We start from the raw sequence: 19503 nt of genomic DNA, 5'->3' as shown, positions 1-19503 counted from the left end.
AGTTTTGCGGCTCAGGAGACCCTGCCGACTGTAGAGCCTTACGACCTTGCCAAATCAATTCTACGCTTTTCAGCTTGTTTTTTGGCATTGATCCTGATAAAAGATTCCAATCCCAAACAATTAGGAGCGAAAAATATTTGATAAGTGAAAAAATACGATGTTGAGGCTGGGGGAGAAAAAATTCTGCAACAGGATTCCCTAACTTTTCCCGTCTTGTCTGAGTCGGGCAAACTTCATTAACCCTATAGGAAATATCCTCCATCATGCTCTTGGATATAAACCAAAATCTAAACTTCCTAGGTCTAGTGTGAAAAAGAAATTACAGAGTGAAAACAGTTAAGCACTCATGAACATTCTTGTACATAATAATGGTACATGGTATAATCCAAAAGTCCACACTCTTTTTGCTAACTTATGAACAGTTTCATTTCTTGGAAACTTGTGACTTCGGAGTTTTTCTTACGTCATTGAAACTCACTTTTGATCATATTAAAAATTCAGAAATTATCATTGCGGACCCTGACCGTTAATGCTCGAGCTGTAACCCATTTTTTGTTGCTTCAGGATGCTGTCCCCAAATGTTTCATGTGTCAAAAAGTAGACACTACTGACCTAAAAATAACCGCAAAAATTTGAATTCCCCCTCAAAAATATGGCAAAAGATAAAGCTTTGAGATCACCCTGTATTTCGACGGTGTAAGTCGGCAATCACATAACTCGTTTGCGGTGTCTGAAAATCTCCGCCTTTATGTTATTTTTTTAAAGGAGAACAAATTGACTTCACTCCTTGAAGTTTTTGCAGAATTTTCTTGGCACAGAAAAGAAAAATCACGGCAGTTTTAAAAAATTGCCGTTGAGTAGTTTTCCGTCTAAAAAACAAAGTATAACAGGAAGTCTACATCGTCGCTAACCGAGTTATGTGATTGCCGACTTACACCGTCGTTTGCATAGTGACAGTAATTAAAATACTAGATTGTATCAAGCTACCTCGTTATTCTGACCAGAGGCATAGTGGTTCATTACGATTTATGTGCCTACTAATAAGCTGTAAAATCACTCAGTCTGTAATTTTGAGAATGTCAGTTCTAACATCACTGTTTTTGTAATAATCGAACAGGTTGGGAACAAATAAGAGATTTCATGTAAAGTTAGAAAAATAAATTGGTTCGTTTTTTATTGGAGGTACAAAAATATTGTCTAGTCATTCATGTTGGAAATAAACTATAGAATAATAACATTAAAACAACTTGAGTAAAAATAATTACAAAGGTGTTAACACGGTAATTACAAACAACATTTTGAACTAATGTAATTCATGGTGCCTACACAAAATTACTAAATCAAGTTAGAAATGGTACAGTAAAAAAGAAATTGGTATGATAATGTTGATGCTTAGTAGTAAACGCATCTGACAAGGAGAAATCTCTGCTCATCTCAAAGGTTGACCTGCAACAGATTTCAAATGCTACCTGCAAACTACTAGACATCAAAAAATGATGAAATTCTCAGCTGATCGTAAGTTTTACTCATCATCATCAAATTAAATAAATTTGCATTGGAAATTTCTGCATTTTTTTTTATTTTAATGAGCAGCAGTCATATGCTTGGGATGATTTAATGATTAGTAATGTTACTCTATGGACTTTTGAAAGATAACCACAAGGTTTTCGCAATCACAAGGTCATCATGAACATTAAAAATAACATCAACAAAACAAAGCTTACATTGCAATTAAAACTCCATGATATGTAGTGCTCAGAAATTAAAGATTTTCCAGAAAACACATATTTGGATACTCATCAGGTGGGAGAAAAAAGGAATAAAATCTAGTTTAAAAAAACCACTGCTTGCATTTTGATTAAACTTCTACAGAGATTCTGAGCAGACTCAAGTATTTCACACTGTTCGAGTTAGGAATTTTAAAATGGTTGTATGTATTAAAGTAGGGAAACTTTCTTTCAAGACCTCGGTGTCGCTAACTGAAGAACTAACATAGATTAAGTAAAAATGTTCGAAGCACAGCTGGAAATTTCTTCTTCTTTCAAAATCTGAGAGCCTATTTAAAATTTGAACTAATTATAACTAACACGTCATGCTTAAATGAAGGTCCTTAAGCATAACATGTTCCGTTGATAGGACACTCAACAAAAAATTACTGGGAGTGGATACATTTCAATCATTTATTATTTGAGTACTTCTGATGTAGACAAAAATATTTGCTCATTCGACAGCTAAGTTAGGCATTTGAAGTAAAAAAATAAAGTCAGCACTATCGACTTAACAATTTGGGAGGCACTAATCACACATTAACATTCACCCCAATTACCAGTATCAGTCTTAACTTGTTTAATAAAAAACTAACAACACCAAAAAAAAAAAAAATTGGATTTTAAAATAGCCTTAGATTTACACATATCAGAGAGAAAAGGTATTCAAGACAGTTCACCCTGAAAGAAGAGAGATAGAGAGAGAGATAAAATTTGGATAAAAATGTTGTGAATACAACTACAAGAAATAAATCTCTGATTCAGAGGTGTGTTCTTGAAGCTCTAACTCTGGTCAGTCTTGGTATTAAATTAAGATGGGTAGAATTTCTTTGAACTGTCCCTGGCGTGATCCAGCAAAAGTTGACACGGCTCAAAAGGTGCTCCGTACAGTGAATGGTAGAGCTCCATTTTCTTGACGAGTTTGTCAGCTCCATACTGATCAACCCATCGGAATGGTCCACCAGTGAAAGGAGGGAATCCTAATCCAAAAACTGCGCCGACGTCACCTTCCACCTGTAAATTATACCAACAAGATGATTTAAACTTTGAGGGAAAACAAAATGCAATTAAGATTTAGTTTCAGCTTCATAACCAGCACCAAGCGATTCATTTGGCACTCGGTCACAAACAAACACAAATTGAATGGAACTCGCCCGAAGGATCCTGCATAAAACTTGATTTCTTCCCAAACCGCAGGTCCAGATTTCAAAACCTCTGGCATTTTGGAGAGCTCTAGTTATAACAATTTAAGAACTATTTACAGATTTTATTTTTACAGACTGTCATTTTTAGTTCCTGAAATATGAGCTGCGTAACTTAAATTTTTAGACGACTCTTGTGCACATCACTAATTAAAAGGGCATATTAATTTTTCCTATCACTAATGACTAAACCTGTTAAATTTTTGCTTCATAATTTTTGATCTCTCTAGTTAATTCTGTCTTAGACAGAAAACGTGCCTTACAGTCAGATTAACCAATCATTAAATACATGAGCTTGTAGGGAATTTGTGTGTTAGTCCAGGCAATAGAGCTCAAAATAGGAGGTTTGAGGGAAAGTTTAGTTGAACTAGCAATTATGGGCTAACTTTATGTTTTTTGGGTCGTAGAATCCGAATTTCGACTTGCCTGACAGATCCGACCCTCCCCCCGGTCGCCATTTTGAAAAAACGACTAAAATTTACGGTTTTTCCCCATTTTTCGCTCATAATTTTTTTCTGTTCAAAATATCAAAAATCTCGACACTTCTGTGGAAAGACGATTAAATTTGCAAGAGATTGGTATATACTTATGTACACTTAACGCGAAAATCGCGAGAATGGGAGCGCGAAGAGGGCAGCGGGAGATATCGATCTTGCGCCGTTAGATACTTAACACCCTGCATCCCTTTACGTGTAAGTCATATTAAACAAGCGGTTATTTCAATGTATTATTTTATTAATCCCATTACATAAATGACTGGTTACGGATTTAGACAAAATCAAAAATATTTTCAAAATGTGGACATGTTTGATAAGTAAGTGAGTTAGTCCAATCGTGGGCGTTTGGCAGCTCGGTGCAACGAAGTTCTAATTTTTGGTGACGGACAGGTGGATGGGCCTGGTTCTCCTCCATAGACATCACGGCCGGCGTTGATCTCCGACTCTAACACAGTATCCAGAATATGAAGCTAGAAGTCAGACGAAAAAAAAAAGAAAAGAAAAGGAAAGAACAGAAAAGGGGGAAAAAAGGAACCTAAATTGATGGAAGATTAAAATTTTCGCATCACTAATCCCAAATAGAACAAGCATTCTGGTTTACTGTATCTAGCAGTCTGGTGTTCATATATGGTGTGTATTTCTGATAATCCTTACCGAAGTTTTTGAATGATTATCATAGGAATACATGTCACTAACGAACACCTGATTGTTTAATAAAGCTTGCCATGGTATTTTTTCTATGCAAGAAGTTTTTGATAACAAGCGAGCAGTGTAAAAGAAATAACAAACCTTTAGGTTCATTGTTTATTTCTGAATGTGGGCTTTCTGGAAGGTCTTGAACTTCAGTCATGACAGCTTCAAAATCTTCTTCTGTACTTGGCTCGTCGGAAAAGTCATAAGCTTCAACATCATCCTCGTCCTCTGAGTCCGCTAAAGCAATTTCAGGCATGTTTTCGAATGTATCACTGCAGTTGATGCACAATGCAGAGCATTTAAGCCCACATTTCCTGCAACCGCACGCGCCTCGACAACTCGTTTTGGACTTGCAGGATTATCAGATATACACACCATATATATGAACACCAGACTGCTTGATACAGTAAACCAGAATGCTTTTTCTATTTGGGATTAGTGATGCGAAAATTTTAATCTTCCTTCAATTTAGGTTCCTTTTTCCCCCCCTTTCCTTTCTATTCCTTCCTTTGCTTTTCTTTTCTTTCCTCTTCTTTTCTTTTTTTTTTTCGTCTGACTTCTAGCTTCATATTCTGGATACTGTGTTAGAGTCGAAGATCAACGCCGGCCGTGATGTCTATGGAGGAGAACCAGGCCCATCCACCTGTCCGTCACCAAAAATTAGAACTTCGTTGCACCGAGCTGCCAAACGCCCACGATTGGACTAACTCACTTACTTATCAAACATGTCCACATTTTGAAAATATTTTTGATTTTGTCTAAATCCGTAACCAGTCATTTATGTAATGGGATTAATAAAATAATACATTGAAATAACCGCTTGTTTAATATGACTTACACGTAAAGGGATGCAGGGTGTTAAGTATCTAACGGCGCAAGATCGATATCTCCTGCTGCCCTCTTCGCGCTCCCATTCTCGCGATTTTCGCGTTAAGTGTACATAAGTATATACCAATCTCTTGCAAATTTAATCGTCTTTCCACAGAAGTGTCGAGATTTTTGATATTTTGAACAGAAAAAAATTATGAGCGAAAAATGGGGAAAAACCGTAAATTTTAGTCGTTTTTTCAAAATGGCGACCGGGGGGAGGGTCGGATCTGTCAGGCAAGTCGAAATTCGGATTCTACGACCCAAAAAACATAAAGTTAGCCCATAATTGCTAGTTCAACTAAACTTTCCCTCAAGAATTCTCTATTGCCTGGACTATGTGTCCACTCCAAGAGAAGGAATAATTCTTCTGAACAACAAATAGTTTTCATTTTGTTTTTTGCCTCCAGGATTGCCACAATATCTTCATCTTGAAATTCTCTGACTTCCTCTGACTTTTCCCTGAATCCAAAATTTTCTAATTTCCTGATTTTTCCTGACCTTTGAACAAAATTTACGAAATTCCTTGCTTCGATATCAAATTTTGGGAAAAGGCACTCAGTCTCTAGCTGGTTAAAAGATGATAAGCCTCATTAATGACCAGAGAGGGTTTAAACAGTTGAAGGATCAGTGATATGTTTTATGCAAGTCAGAAATTCCCAGACTTTCTTTAACTTTCTTCAACTTGGCAAGAGCTATAACGCCTGAAGAATTTTCTTAAGGCGACCATTGGTTGAGATTGATTACGACAGAAAAAATAGATTTGAAAAAGTACTTACAGGTCCATTCAACAAAGTCTCCTGTAGACAGAGTACAGCTTCATTGACGAATCTAGATACTAAACGTAATTGCTTATCTTCATCTGTGAACTCTCCCTTAGGGTCTGTTCTATAATTATTGATGACACCTAGAGCTCCATCATTAACAGGGCGATCTTTTGTGCCTGACTTGTAGACAAAGTAGCCTTTGCCTGATTTTCGTCCTAAAGAGTAAATGAAAGAAAAATATTAAATAGTAGAAATTAAAATTAAATTAAATTATTGATACAAAATTAAAGCTGAGATCACTGCACCAACTTGATGAATGACTACAAGGAGCCTACAATATTTTCCTTATGCAGCCAGAATTACGAGTACTATTGCTGTGTGAAACTTGTATTAATTACATACAGTGACTTAATTACACACTCAGCAGTCATTCATACGTCAGCCATCACCTTTATCTAGGATATGTCTAACTGCCTGGGCACATTTTGATGGCCAAAGTGCAAAACCTGGTATCTCCGTTAGTGACATTGCAGACTTCCTGTTATACTTTGTTTTTTCTTTGGAAAACTAGTTGCAGTAATTTCTTGAAAACTTCTTTGATTTTCCTTTTTGTTTACAGAGTATTTAGTATATGATTCAAGCTATAAAATTGACTTGTTTCTGTTCAAAAAAATAAAATAGTAGCAGAAAGGACCCCGCACACCTCTTATGGGAAGCTGCACCATGACCGATTGCCTTCTGACACATGTATTTCGATTCTCCTCAAGATGCTGATCAAAACTTATAATTGCGCCAACTTTCTACGATGCACCGTTTTTGCAAAAAATCAAAGAGAAGATTCAATTATTCGGTGATAAAAAGCCAGAAAGATTCCTCATTTCAGTGCTCGATTGACAAGCAGCTGTGTGTCAACAAGGAAATCATGGGGACTCCCGCACCGAGCGGCAGTCTTATCTCGGATTCCGCACGCCATTTTGCTCGACCATCCAAATCAGATTCTTGAGGAGCATAAGAACAGGAAAGTCTGAACGTCTACCGGGCGAGTGCGGGAGGGAGATAGCCCCTGAGTCGGCAGGTACAGATAAGAAGACGGACACGCGCTACGTTTTTTCCTTATTTACATCGGGCCTGTCCTCAAATGCTTTGCTCTTTTTTATTCACAGTCGCCGAATAATTGAATCTTCTCTTTGATTTTTTGCAAAAACGGTGCAACGTAGAAAGTTGGCGCAATTATAACTTTTGATCAGCATCTTGAGGAGAATCGAAATACATGTGTCAGAAGGCGATCGGTCATGGTGCAGCTTCCCATACGAGGTGTGCGGGGTCCTTTAGAAACAAGGCAATGGAGGTAAGTGGTTTTACACTTTTGCAATCGATTTGTGCCTTGCTTAAATTTAGAACATGTAATCTAAAAAAAAATTACATGTGTGCAAATAAAAGTGCTAAATGATAAACAATATACGCTTTGATAACAGAAGGGTAAAGGCACCTTCATTTCCAATAGACCACTAGACAAATCACAAAACTATGAAGCACAAGAAATGTTTCCTTATCGACATTCTTTGCAGAATGCTAAGAAGCATTAAAACTTTTCAAATTCACCCTGTCGGAGAAAATAAAAATTTCATTTTATGTCAATTCACACTCCATGCTCACAGAAAGACCAGAGTCCACTCAAGTCAAATCAAGCACTGAAATAATTTCAGTTTAAAAGAATAATACAAAATTAAGTACCTAAGAATCCCTGTTTGACCATGTCTTGCAGAATACCAAGGTTACCTCCAGCAAAACGTTCACCAAACACTTTAGCAAGATCCGCTGCAATGTGAGATCCTACATCAATTCCAACTTCGTCCGACAGAGTCGCTGCTCCTACTGGGAACCCGAATTGCTTGGTGAGTTTGTCTAAATCTTTTGGATTCACTCCTTCCTAAAAAAGCAAAAGTAAAAGTATTATAACTAAGATGATCAAAAGCATTTTAGGCATGCATCCATGTTAAAAGAGATATTAACAGAAACTGAAAACTTTTGGCAAAATTCTGCAACTACAGTAAAACTTCGATATAACGAACGTCGATATAACGAATTCTTCGAATTAACGAATTTTTTTTGCGGTCCTGAAAAAATCCCTATCATTTCAATATAAAATAAATTCTATACAACAAATTTCGGTATAACGAATGTTCGCTTTTACGAAGGAAATCTTTGGTCTGAGTACGAACTTTACCATGTAAATCGAACTCGATTTAACGAATGCACTGGAATTTCCGCGCGCCCGGTAACACCGTGGGGGAGAAAGCATGCTTGTCTTGACCTGTGTATTGTATGTCGGTGTCGGTGCAAAGGTCATTTTCCGATACGGCAGGATTGGGAATTTCCCAGGCGCACATGTTTCCTCCAATAAACGGGGTGATTAAGGAGCAACGTGAACAGTGTCGTGAGTACGATTTCAACCCCTGCCGTGGGCTCCTCATTACTGCTGGGCAGTATACTGATCAAGTGCTAACCGAATGTTCCCCGCCGATTTTCCGTAACATATCGTCATAGTTTAAGACGGGAGAGGGGGGTGGGAGGTAGACGAAACTGGAAAAAACCGAACATTTCAAAACAATTTGTGGCCTAAAATCGGATTTTCCGCGGTTTTCGATATAACGAATTTTCGATTTAACAAATTTTTTCGCCGGTCCCCAGAAATTCGTTATATCAAAGTTTTACTGTATGTCAGGCATAAATACAGAATGTTCAAAAGAGGACCTGCCACTTTGAATTCATGGAAAACTAAGTTGAAGTTGAATCATGACAGGAAATCACCTAACCGACAAAGGTGCTTCTTGAGAAACATGTTTGGCAGACAAGCCACATTAACAGGGTGTCTACTAAAACAGGCTGGTCAAAAATAAGTACTTTTACAGCACTTTTTCAGTGCATTCTCGAGAAATTCAGTACCTCCTCCATCAGAAAAATTCCTTTCTTTTTCAGTACCTCCATTTGACGAAATTAGAAAAATTTCAAAAATTTGAAACTACGACAAAAATGAAAAAAATTCCAGACCTCTTAGCAGAATTTCTGCATTTTTTCAGTGCTTCCGGACCGCCCTTAGAAAATCAGTACTATTTCCGGACTTTTCGGACCTGTAGACACCCTGCTTAAGGGCAACAGCACCTGATTAGTCTTCAAAACAAAATTCTGCTCACATGGGAACTCATGTCAGAAATAGTTTAACCGTGAAATCTAGAGCTTGAAAACGTCTTTCTGAGATTAAGAAGCTTTGAAATCGTAACTTGCAGACAAAAAGAATTTGCAGTTCGCAGTTCAATATTTACGGAAAATTTGAAAATGCCAGTGTTTAGGACAATTTTGGTAATTTTTTGAGGACCTGAACAAGAAAATTCGGGACTTTCAGGGATATCGGGGACACCCTTCAAAAATTGGGGATAATCGGGGACATTGGGAACCGGTAGACAGCCTGAAAATAGAAAAAAAACCAACCTGAAGAAGCCGCATGGCTTCCGATAACATTGTTGAAAGAATACGAGTTGTATAGAATCCAGGACCATCTTTAACGACGATGACTACTTTCCCTTGCTTTAGACCAACTGAAACAGCAGCAGCAGCAGTGTCGTTTGAGGTTTTATCATGTGTGATAATTTCAAGCAATTGCATTTTATCTACAGGTGAAAAGTAATGCATTCCAATAACCTGCAGAAGAAAATAAAATTTCATTGTAGTCTAGGTCCAAAATGCAATGCAGAATATTCTGAAACTGTGCAAAAATTCTTGTAGTTGCGAATACATTCGTATCTTACTTTGACTATGTTCTTGATTTTTATTTTCTCACCCTACGTCACTCAATGCACATCAAAACAGCGCAACAGCTTCACAACTCGATACAGAAATGAATTGTAGGGGACAATCTTGCTTACATCGGTTTGGAATGGAAAATTTGTCACAATAAATGCGGCAGTTCTGACAAAAGCAGGAATTTTTACATTATAGACAAAAAAGCCGGTCTATGTGCAACTGACGACCTAGGCCAGTTTAATTTTACTTAGACTTTGGTTGGATGGTCGACAGCTAGATTTCTAAACCAAGCAAAAAACTAGAATCATCGAATGAAAGCTTCGTTCATCACTTGATGCAGAATGTCTGCCATCTTATTGTTAGACTTGAGCCTCTAGGTAAACTCTTGACAAATTATAATCCAAGTGATTTCATGAGAATAATATCCTAGACAAAAAAATAAAAGGAGCATTATTTATACAAACCTTTTCTGGGCGGGAACTACCAGCAGCGATTTTAGCTATTGGTATAGCACTAGTGTTTGTAGCAATTATGCAGTGAGGAGGTACAACCTGTTCTAGTTCTTTGATAACCTTGTGCTTGACATTGATATCTTCGAATACTGCTTCCACGATGAGATCAGCTTTTTTGAAACTATCATAGGATAAAGTTGCATCTAAATTTGCTAAATACCTGTCCTTCTCCAGCCTGAAAGCAAAAACGGACAAATTATAGAGTGCTTGAAGAGACTGCTCCCTAGCATGAACCACAAAAAATTATGTTTGTCCAACTTACAAATGAATCAGTGCAGAAACCAATAGTATCCCTTTATTTACAGGATAACCAGAATTCAGAAAATGAACTTCCTTGATACCTTTTGATAAAATTCTGTGACAATTGAAGATATGCTAGATGGTTAAAAAGAGATGATTTGAAATAGCTTTAAAGCAAAATATGTTGTTCAAATGTTAAACCTATTATAGAAAGCAAACAAAGGTGAATAAACAATTTTCCTTAACATTTTTGTTATTTCCCATGAAATTTTCACGTTTTCCGTCTTATACTTCATTTTTTTAAACTCAGACAGCCTCATGAAATATTACTGAACATTATACTAATGAAAAAAGGAAACAAAGAAAAAAAAAACTGGAGAAAATTTGATGAGAAGCTTACGCAGACAGCCGTTTCCTTTTAACGCCATTAATGAGACCATTCGCTATTTGAGTTTCGCCTCTTCTTAAGCCCTTATCTGTGGCATCCTTCATTATAACATTGTAACCTTTATCAATACTGACTTGGACAATTCCTGCTCCCATGAGACCGGCACCTAGAACTCCAACAGTTCTAAAAGAAAAATGACGGAAGTTACAACAGATTTAATTTCTTGTTCTACCTATCATTAAAATGTCAATTCCATGTGAAGATTAACCATCAGAAGGAATATCTATTCTTAACATAAAATTGGAGAAACACTTACAGAAAAGTTCTGAAAATATTTACTTCCACTCCAAAACACTGAAGAAAATTGGGTCAATCTAAGTTTAGACGTAAATAGTCCATTTTTTGATGGGCCCTGATTTCCATAAAAATGCTTTTAAGTATGTACTCTAGGACTCATCAGATAATAGACATTTCCAGTTTTAACATTTACAGCTCCAATGGATCAGTGGCATAAGAAAATTGTATTGCTTCATGTAAAAGTATTAAATAAGCTGAGTTTAGTGGGAGCTTCCTAAAAAGTTTTTTCGCAAAAAAATAGGAATTTTTTCGTAGGATGGCAGAGGAAAGTTGCTTTAAAGTTGAGATATGGATCGTTTTGAGACGCCACTGGGCAGAATTTCCAATTTAAAACTGAGTATTTCAACACATCTACGTATTTAATCATAAATCTCTTGATGCTTTTTTGCTTCGCAGGAAAAAAAAAATGCTGAAGTAACATCCCAGATGTTAAGAATCTGCGCGACAACTTATGAGAGTTGATATGAACACTACAGTTGTTAATTCAACGCACCTCGGATGTTACTTTAACAGCTGGAGTGTCCATGACAACATTCAAGAGGTGACGCGCAGATTTTTGACATCCAGGATGTTACTTCAGCAACTTTTTTTTCTTCCGTGTTTGAAAGGCAAGGATACCTATTTCCATTCTCTGCTTGGGATGTTTTTAATACTTGAGCAAAAAATGTCAACATTCAAACCCCTGTGCAACAATTCTGTGTTTCCTGAACTTTGGAGAGATTAATGAGAAATTTTACCATTTATCCCCAATTTTCTGAGATCTTCAAACTTTCCTGTCATTCTCCAACACTAAAGACGGTGAAAAGGCCACATATTTTTGGAAATTAGCTGACATGTATGACAAAATACAAAAAAATATAAAAATAAAATAAAATACGATTACAAAATACAATTAAATTAACAAAAACGCACATATATATGCAAAACACTGGAAGAATTTTGCCATAGAAAAAAAAGCTAGAGAAAAGACCACTCATGAGTCTAAACTTACTTGACAGGTGTTTGTGGTTTGCCAAAACGATTCTTTTTACATTCGGTTTGTCCAAAGAAAAGACCAATGAGACCTTTGCTTTGAGGAGTCATCGCTAGCTCTGCAAAGCCTTCACTCTCTGCTTCATACCCTGCTCGAGGCCCTTTATCGATGCCAGTTCGAATTACTTCGATGATCTGATTAGAAAGACGAGAAAAATTATGAAAATTAGCTGTACAATAAGTTTATTAAACAGAATTGATTAAATTACAGTAAAATATGATTACTATGCTTGATAAAAATTACTGTACTACTTGTTATCTGGCCCTCTTTTGAACATACACCTGAGCATAATTCTGAGGGGACTTTTAATTTCACCAAAGTTTCAGTCAGGATTGCCACCAAATTAGAAAATTACATCCCTGATTTTCTTGTAAGTTTTGGTGAAATTCAGTGACAATTGAAGAGATGCGAGGACATAATTTGAGATAGTTTTTAGGAAAAATTCGTTGTTTGAAACTTCAAACTCTTTCTAAATGCAAATAAAGGTGACTTGACACTCTTCTTCTAAATTTCCTGGTTCGCACTGACTTTTCAAAATTTCCTAACATTTTCCCGTATTTGTTAACTGTGACAACCTTGATAAGTGCTTGTTTTGATGGATGGAAAGATTACTGACCTGATTTAGCAGTGAAAAAACATGTAAAAGATAAAAGTTTTCTTGAGTAATTTGACTACATCCTGATACTAAATTCTGATTATGTATCGTACAGCTTTTGTTGTACCCAGTCTAGCCATGGAGTTAAACAAACAAAAATTCTCTCTATTCGAATTTTATGTCTAATGGATGAAATAAAAAATCCTATCCTAACATGTAAAGTTTAAGGTCATCAGTGATTTTGGAGCTACGAATATAGGGATTTTAATGGCTTTGAATTTGATTCATATATGGTTTTTAATCTGATGCGGCTGCTAGAAGTTGACAATTGTTTTGTTATGGGATATGTTGTTTTGTTATCAGTGGGATAGTGGATATTTCACTGTAAGTACTACGTAATTGCCCTGTTGCGGCCAAACAAATGGATCACAGCAACTGAATACTCATATGCATGCTTGACAACCCGAAAGTATCACCAGAGGTAAAATGTTATCTCCTTTTTTGTGAATTTTTTTTCTTTGTTTCACAATATCAATGCTTAAGACAGTATAGATGAATACCTAGTCCATACATGACAATTAATTCATCTTATTTTTTGGGTTTAAATCTTGTTCTACTTGCCAAACTACATAATAAAAAAAAAAGTAAATTAATTCTAAGTTATGAATATATGCCGCAAGCAAATAGTCAAAACAGGGATTTGATAAAATGCCTGAGCAGATAGTCAAATTTTGACCATTATCGAAGTTTATTATGTTTTCGACGAAGAGCTTTCAAGTTTTTCACTTTTTAGCAAGAACTTTAATAAAATCTACAAACTTTCCTGGAATTTTTCTTCCTAAATGCCTCCTATGTTTTACCGTAAAAATTTTAAAGATTCAAAATCGGCCTCAGCATTTGACAAAATGCCCAATTAGATTATTTGCCTGCGACATAAACTTGAATTCTACCTTTGGATTATACTTACTTTTAAAGGTGCTGGGTATAATCCACCTGTCATTTTCATGACAGACGATTTGGCTTTGCCAAAAATTTTATCTTTGACAAAATCATAACCAAGAGCGAAATTCAAAACTTTATCGGTTAAACCTTTCTTCCTTTGGAGTGTAATTTTACCAGCAGCAATATCCTGTGCCACTTTGACAGCAACTTCTTCTAGATATTCCATTGTTCTGAAGAACACAAGACATTCTGATAAGATTCAAGAAAGCAAAAAAAAACAAAAAAAAAATCCCGATTTGTCTCTTTAGAAGAGCTCAAAACCAGATAAAACAATTTTAATTATGTATTCCACTGATGACTTGGAATGCAACATGAAAAGTAAGTTCCTTTCCATTATTTAATTTTCAGAGAGTTCCAGTTTTCAGAGTAAGAAATGCCTGGTACTTTAAATTTGCAACCCTTAAGGTCTTAGACTTCCACTTTTACGGGTATTTGAGACACTGCTGAGCACAGTAAAATAAGTGCCACCTTCCCCTCCTACAAAGCTCTCATTAGGCTATGACTATGTAATAATTTTGCTCCTTTATTTCTGGTGACAAGTTTGAGCACTGGTGCAAATTCTTACATGGAACACAAAACAACTGAGAGCTCACATTGTTTTTTCCTTTATTTAATTTCATTTTATAATTCAGACACCTTGGCACTCTTGAGCAATAGTAATTTAAAATACTACTATTATGACAGAAAAGAAACCAACTAGAGAAGAAGAGTCAGTTTGAGAAAAATAAATTAAGTAAAATTATTTTTTTAAAACTTTTCATTTTTTTTTTATCCATTGTGTGAACTGGGTGAGTATCTAAAAGAGAAATTGCTTTGCAAGGTAGCATGGAATTCGATAGCTTAAGGTTTGGTAAAAACGCTTTTCAGACTCCGATCAGAAAAACTGATACGGCTTTTAGAAATGTGGTGTTTCAGGATGCATCGGTTTGCTAAAAAAAGTTCTCAATTTAAAGCTAGTACTGTCCAGTGTTACACAGAAAAAGAACTTCATTTAAGATAAGTCTATATGCATAAAAAAAAAAATTAAGATTCTAGAGATAGGCATATTTTAAGTCTCCAGAAGTTAAAATAGTAAAAGCTTACTAACCGAGTCTCTGCAGGAGCTAATCCAGGCCCAAGGGGATCTACCAACAGGTCGATAATACCTAGTTTCTTGGCTTTGTCAGCTTTCACTGACTTACCGGTTAGCTCAAGATCAAGAGCAGTAGGAACTGAGGTTAACTTAGGTAACCGTTGGGTCCCACCAGCTCCAGGCAAAAGACCAAGCATCACTTCTGGCAGGCCCACAGCTGTTTTACGATCTTTAACAGCAATACGATACTGACATGATAGAGCCACCTACAGAAAAGAGAAGAAAAAGTATCTTTTACTTACAAATCAGATCAGCAGCCTGGTTGTTGAAATTTTTTGTTTGTCGGGACGACATACATGAAATAGGTTAAATGGCGAAGCGTGGTTGGTCGGCTATGTCTTACTGCTGCTTTGTCGTCCTTTGTCAGTTGGAATGGACAACATACTGTCCGAAACTTAAGAGGTGCCGTTAGCTTGTCGTGAGTTCAACCAGACATAGGCATGACAAAGCAGCCCTAAGACATAACCGATCAATCTTGCACCGCCTTTTAACCTATGTCATCTATGTCGTCCCGACAAACAAAAAATTTCAACAATCAGGCTGCAGTTAGAAAAAATTGAAGACTTGCTTCTGGGCTAATGTGGAAAGGAATATTTTGGAAAAATGCCTCTTTGCTTATGTTATTGGAGCAATGAGGTCTCACCCTCTTGACAGCAATACCACATTATCTGACTTTTATTGCTTATTACTTTGCCATGCTTACTAAATGATAAACTTATTCATGTCAGAATAATACAAACTTTTAAATCGCACTGCATTGTATTAATTTAAAAAATAAGCAAAAAAGAAGTAAAAAATTAAAAAGTAAGGATGAAGATTTATTATCAATTCGTTTAATGAGAAAAAACACTGAGAAGTGGCCCAAACTGGATGTAACAAGGTAGAGAAATGGTCCTGGGTCCACACCATTACTCGGGGAAAATAAAGCCAAGAAGTTCCAAAAATTATAATTAGAATCAAAAATATTTTTTTTTTTTTAACTCTAATGAGCACCAGTACAAAACTGAGGGGTTCACTGACGAGTGTGATCTGCTGATGAGGTCTAAAAAGACCCAAACCGGTATAGATCTCTCGGCATGACTCCAACTTAATATTCCAATGCAAACTGCCTGAGCTGAACACTCTCCCCCTCAGTTTTGCACTAGTGCTCATTAAAGTTTAAAACAATTTATTTTTGACTCTAATTATAATTTTTGGAACTTCTTGGTTTTGTTTTCCTCGCGAAATGGTGTGGACCCAGCACCATTTCTCCACCTTGTTTCAATTTTTTTAAATTGATCTTTAATTTTCCATTATGATTTAACAGAATATTTAATTAGCAAGGAAGGTAGATAAAACTATGAGTAAACTTACTTCAAGCCCTCCGCCTAAGCAAGGCCCCATTATAGCAGCTACGATGGGTTTCCTAGATGCCGCAACCTTTGCCAATAAATTTTGACCAGATACCGAGATATTCTTCACTTCCTCTTTTGTTTTACATGCAGCTAACATTGTAATATCTGCACCGGCAATAAAAACACCTGGCTTGCCCGAGATAAGAACGGCTGATGAAACAGAAGAGTCCCCTTGGAACTCCTCGACGGCTGCTCCAAATTCACTCATGACAGCTGCATTTAAAGAATTCACCTGGAAGAAACGGGATTGTTATTTTAAAAAGCTACTCTAGCTAGTAATAAAAGAGATGGTTAAATTTGTGGGTATTTGGAAGAAACACTGTAAACTTCTTACAGTTTTTCTTCATGAATTGTAAATAAAGGATGAAAAGAAGATTATGGCTTGGAAATTTTTCGAAAATAGGGGGTTTTACAAAATAGGAGGACTGCAAACATTCTGCCCCGTGTGAAAATTTTGGACTTTATTCTTGTCAGTACAGAAATTCAGGGTTCTTGGTGCATCTTTCTTGATGAATTATGAAACTGCAAATGATCAGTGTGAAACAAAAGCTGTCAAAACACACTTTCAGTGATCTCAAAATATGAGAAGACGTAATTAGGTACTATGAGATTCAATTAATAAAACTGTCATTTTTCAACGACTGAAAGATAAAACTTTTGTATGTAGGAGGTAAAAAAGTGTTAGACTTTCACAAAGATGTTTGTAGACGTTAGAGGAGCCACAACCTTGATTTTTCGTTTTTTAGTAAGGGCTGATCAAGTGAAAGAAAAATATTTTAAGCGCCTTCATTGAAGAGTGTGTATCTCTCTTTGCAATGTTGTAAATTTTCATCTACACTTCGCTTTAGAAGGAAAACTAAGTACTTTATACTTTTTCTTGAAATTTTTTGAAGACTCTGTTCCCTGTTCAGAGAGGGAACAGGACACATTTCAGGTTAAAGTATGCTTCAGTTTCCTTTTCAAGTTAAATCATGAAACACCGCAATTAAACTGCTACACATTTTTTTACTTCAACTATTGAAGGTCTAATTTTTAAAGTTAAAAAAAAATATTTATTTGAGTTCACAAAGATTATACCTTTGCTCCGGGTGAATTTAATGTCATGACAGCAACATTGCCGACTTTTTTCACGCTCAGGTGTTTGCCATCAGAAGAGGGAGCCGCCTCTGCTTGTTTGGAGACAGCAGTAGTAGATAGAAATCTTTGTTGGAATGGAGCTGCAAAATCAATGAGAGAGAATATTTTACTTGATAAGTTTGATAAGGAGGAAGGATACAAGATCTACAAAACCCTAATGGTAGGAGAAATGAAAAAGTATCCATGATGTGAAGGACCACTTCTAACATAGCAGTCGGAAATCTGCAAAGAACTTAAAGGTTAAGCAATCACTTTCTAATATCCATTACTGTACTCAATGGCTCAAAGATTTCAAAAAGAGGTTGCCACTTGCACACACAAATTACTTTCCAAAAACTCCTTGACATTATGCTCGTTTACTGGGACTCATAGATGCTATTAATGATGAGAACATGACAACATAGGTGGCATTGAAAGAGGTCATTCCCTTGTTGTTGGTGACGTTCATATTAGTGGTAACGAAATAAACATACTTACTCAGCATTTTAAAAAAGTCTTTTATTTTAGATATTTATAAAAATTTTCCTCAAAATCATCCATTTATAGTATTTGTAAGAACCTGACATTGAAGTTCAGATTGCTCCGAATCAACATATCGCACAATTAAGACTACTGATTCATAAATTGGAAACTTCAACAGCTTCCACTGCTTCAGCTACAGAGATTTGTAGGGCACAGTTACGTATGGTTCAATTAAGGTTATGAAGGACAATTTCCGGGCAAAAAGGGAAGAACCATAATTATCGTATCTTTGAGTGTAGCTCAAGAAAGACTACCTTCCCCATTTACACCATTTGCTCCTTTGAAACTAAGGTTGTATCCACCTTGGAGAGAAATGGAGGGTCTCAATTACTCCGTAAAGATCATTGGATACTGTGACTATTAGGTTTCAGGTGGTGTACAGGAAGTTCACGGCAAATTCATAGATACCTATTCCAAATCTCTAGGAGATCAATGAAGATATGAACAAATAGTTGTAAAAGGCCTTGGTGATATCAACAAGACACCTAAGTAGGTACTAGAGTTTCTACTGCGCATTTTAAGGAAGCCAATAGCTGCTCGCCGGTTCCCTCCTGCATCTCACTCACTAATATATAGATCTTCAAGTTCACGAGTATCATTTTTACTTACATTAAAATCTTCCGCAAAATACATACAGACTTACAATCTAAAATATAAGACATCCACTGGCTTTGATTAAAATTTCCTTGAAACTTCAGAGGTGGGAATAACAAAAATAGCCGTTTTGAGACCTTACGATTGATAAAGAAAAAGCAGTGGTTTCAAAAGAATTGAAAGGCTACTGATAAAGCTATTCAGCCGACTACATGTTCAGAGAACACTGGTTGGAGCAGCCCTGGACGAGAAATTAGCATCATTTGAGTGAGTATTTTGAAATGTAGGTACTGAAGGGCAATGTCTGATGCAAGTCGCAGTGCTCTCCCTTCCATAACCTGCTTGGCAGATGACAGTAAGGGAATGACACCTAAGTATTCCTGAAAGACCAGAATTACTTAGGTTCAGAGAAAACCCGGAAATTGAAGCTGCTTGCTTGTAACCTTGCGGAAACAAGAAAGAAAGCAGTGCTTAGCCAATACTCATGCTAATGCAACACTATCAGTTCAAAGTCCGGGATGATTGAGAAACGAACCTCCGGAACCCGGAAGCCAGCGGGCAAAAGTTGAGGGTGGATTGTTCTGTGTTGGGGGAAATAATTTGAAAGACAGAGGCTCACCATGGCTGCTGAGGTATTTAATGCTCACTTCCGAGAGCTTTTCAGAGACACCGAACAATCTACAGGACGACATTTTGGAGCGGCACAGCTTTCGAAGTCCACTCGATCACGAAACTATCGCGACTCGACCCGCCGCGAGCGATGCAACTGCACACGGTGACGGCGATGGAGAAAAAATGGAGGACGAATCCAGACAGAACTTACGAAACTTCAACTTGCTACTTGCAACAACTTTGCCCAGCTTGCAACATTGTTTTTCCCAGCAGTGAGGCAAGCACAAACAAAGCTAGCCGACGCGGCACAGCATTGCCTGTTTTCTGCATATTAATTTTTATTTTTGCAAAATTGCAATTTGACAACACTGTAAAGTTCAGTTAAGTTAGGT

The 19503-nt window shown here is 36.6% G+C and overlaps 1 protein-coding gene across 1 annotated transcript; it reads right to left on the bottom strand.

Moving 5' to 3' along the window:
* Positions 1–1143: 1143 nt before the first annotated feature.
* On the bottom strand, positions 1144–19377 carry LOC140225843 (trifunctional enzyme subunit alpha, mitochondrial-like). The gene is made up of 12 exons (XM_072305801.1): positions 19119–19377; positions 17324–17463; positions 16206–16478; positions 14808–15058; positions 13686–13890; positions 12082–12257; positions 10746–10916; positions 10058–10280; positions 9282–9491; positions 7527–7722; positions 5805–6007; positions 1144–2780 (listed from the first exon to the last, which is right to left on the bottom strand). Exons 1-12 carry the CDS (start codon positions 19189–19191, stop codon positions 2577–2579), a joined length of 2325 nt encoding a protein of 774 aa, XP_072161902.1. The 5' UTR covers positions 19192–19377; the 3' UTR covers positions 1144–2576.
* Positions 19378–19503: the final 126 nt, after the last annotated feature.

This window comes from Bemisia tabaci, unplaced genomic scaffold (assembly GCF_918797505.1).
Source record: "Bemisia tabaci unplaced genomic scaffold, PGI_BMITA_v3".
Lineage (NCBI taxonomy): Eukaryota > Metazoa > Arthropoda > Insecta > Hemiptera > Aleyrodidae > Bemisia > Bemisia tabaci.
This window is presented reverse-complemented; position numbering and strand designations above follow the sequence as displayed.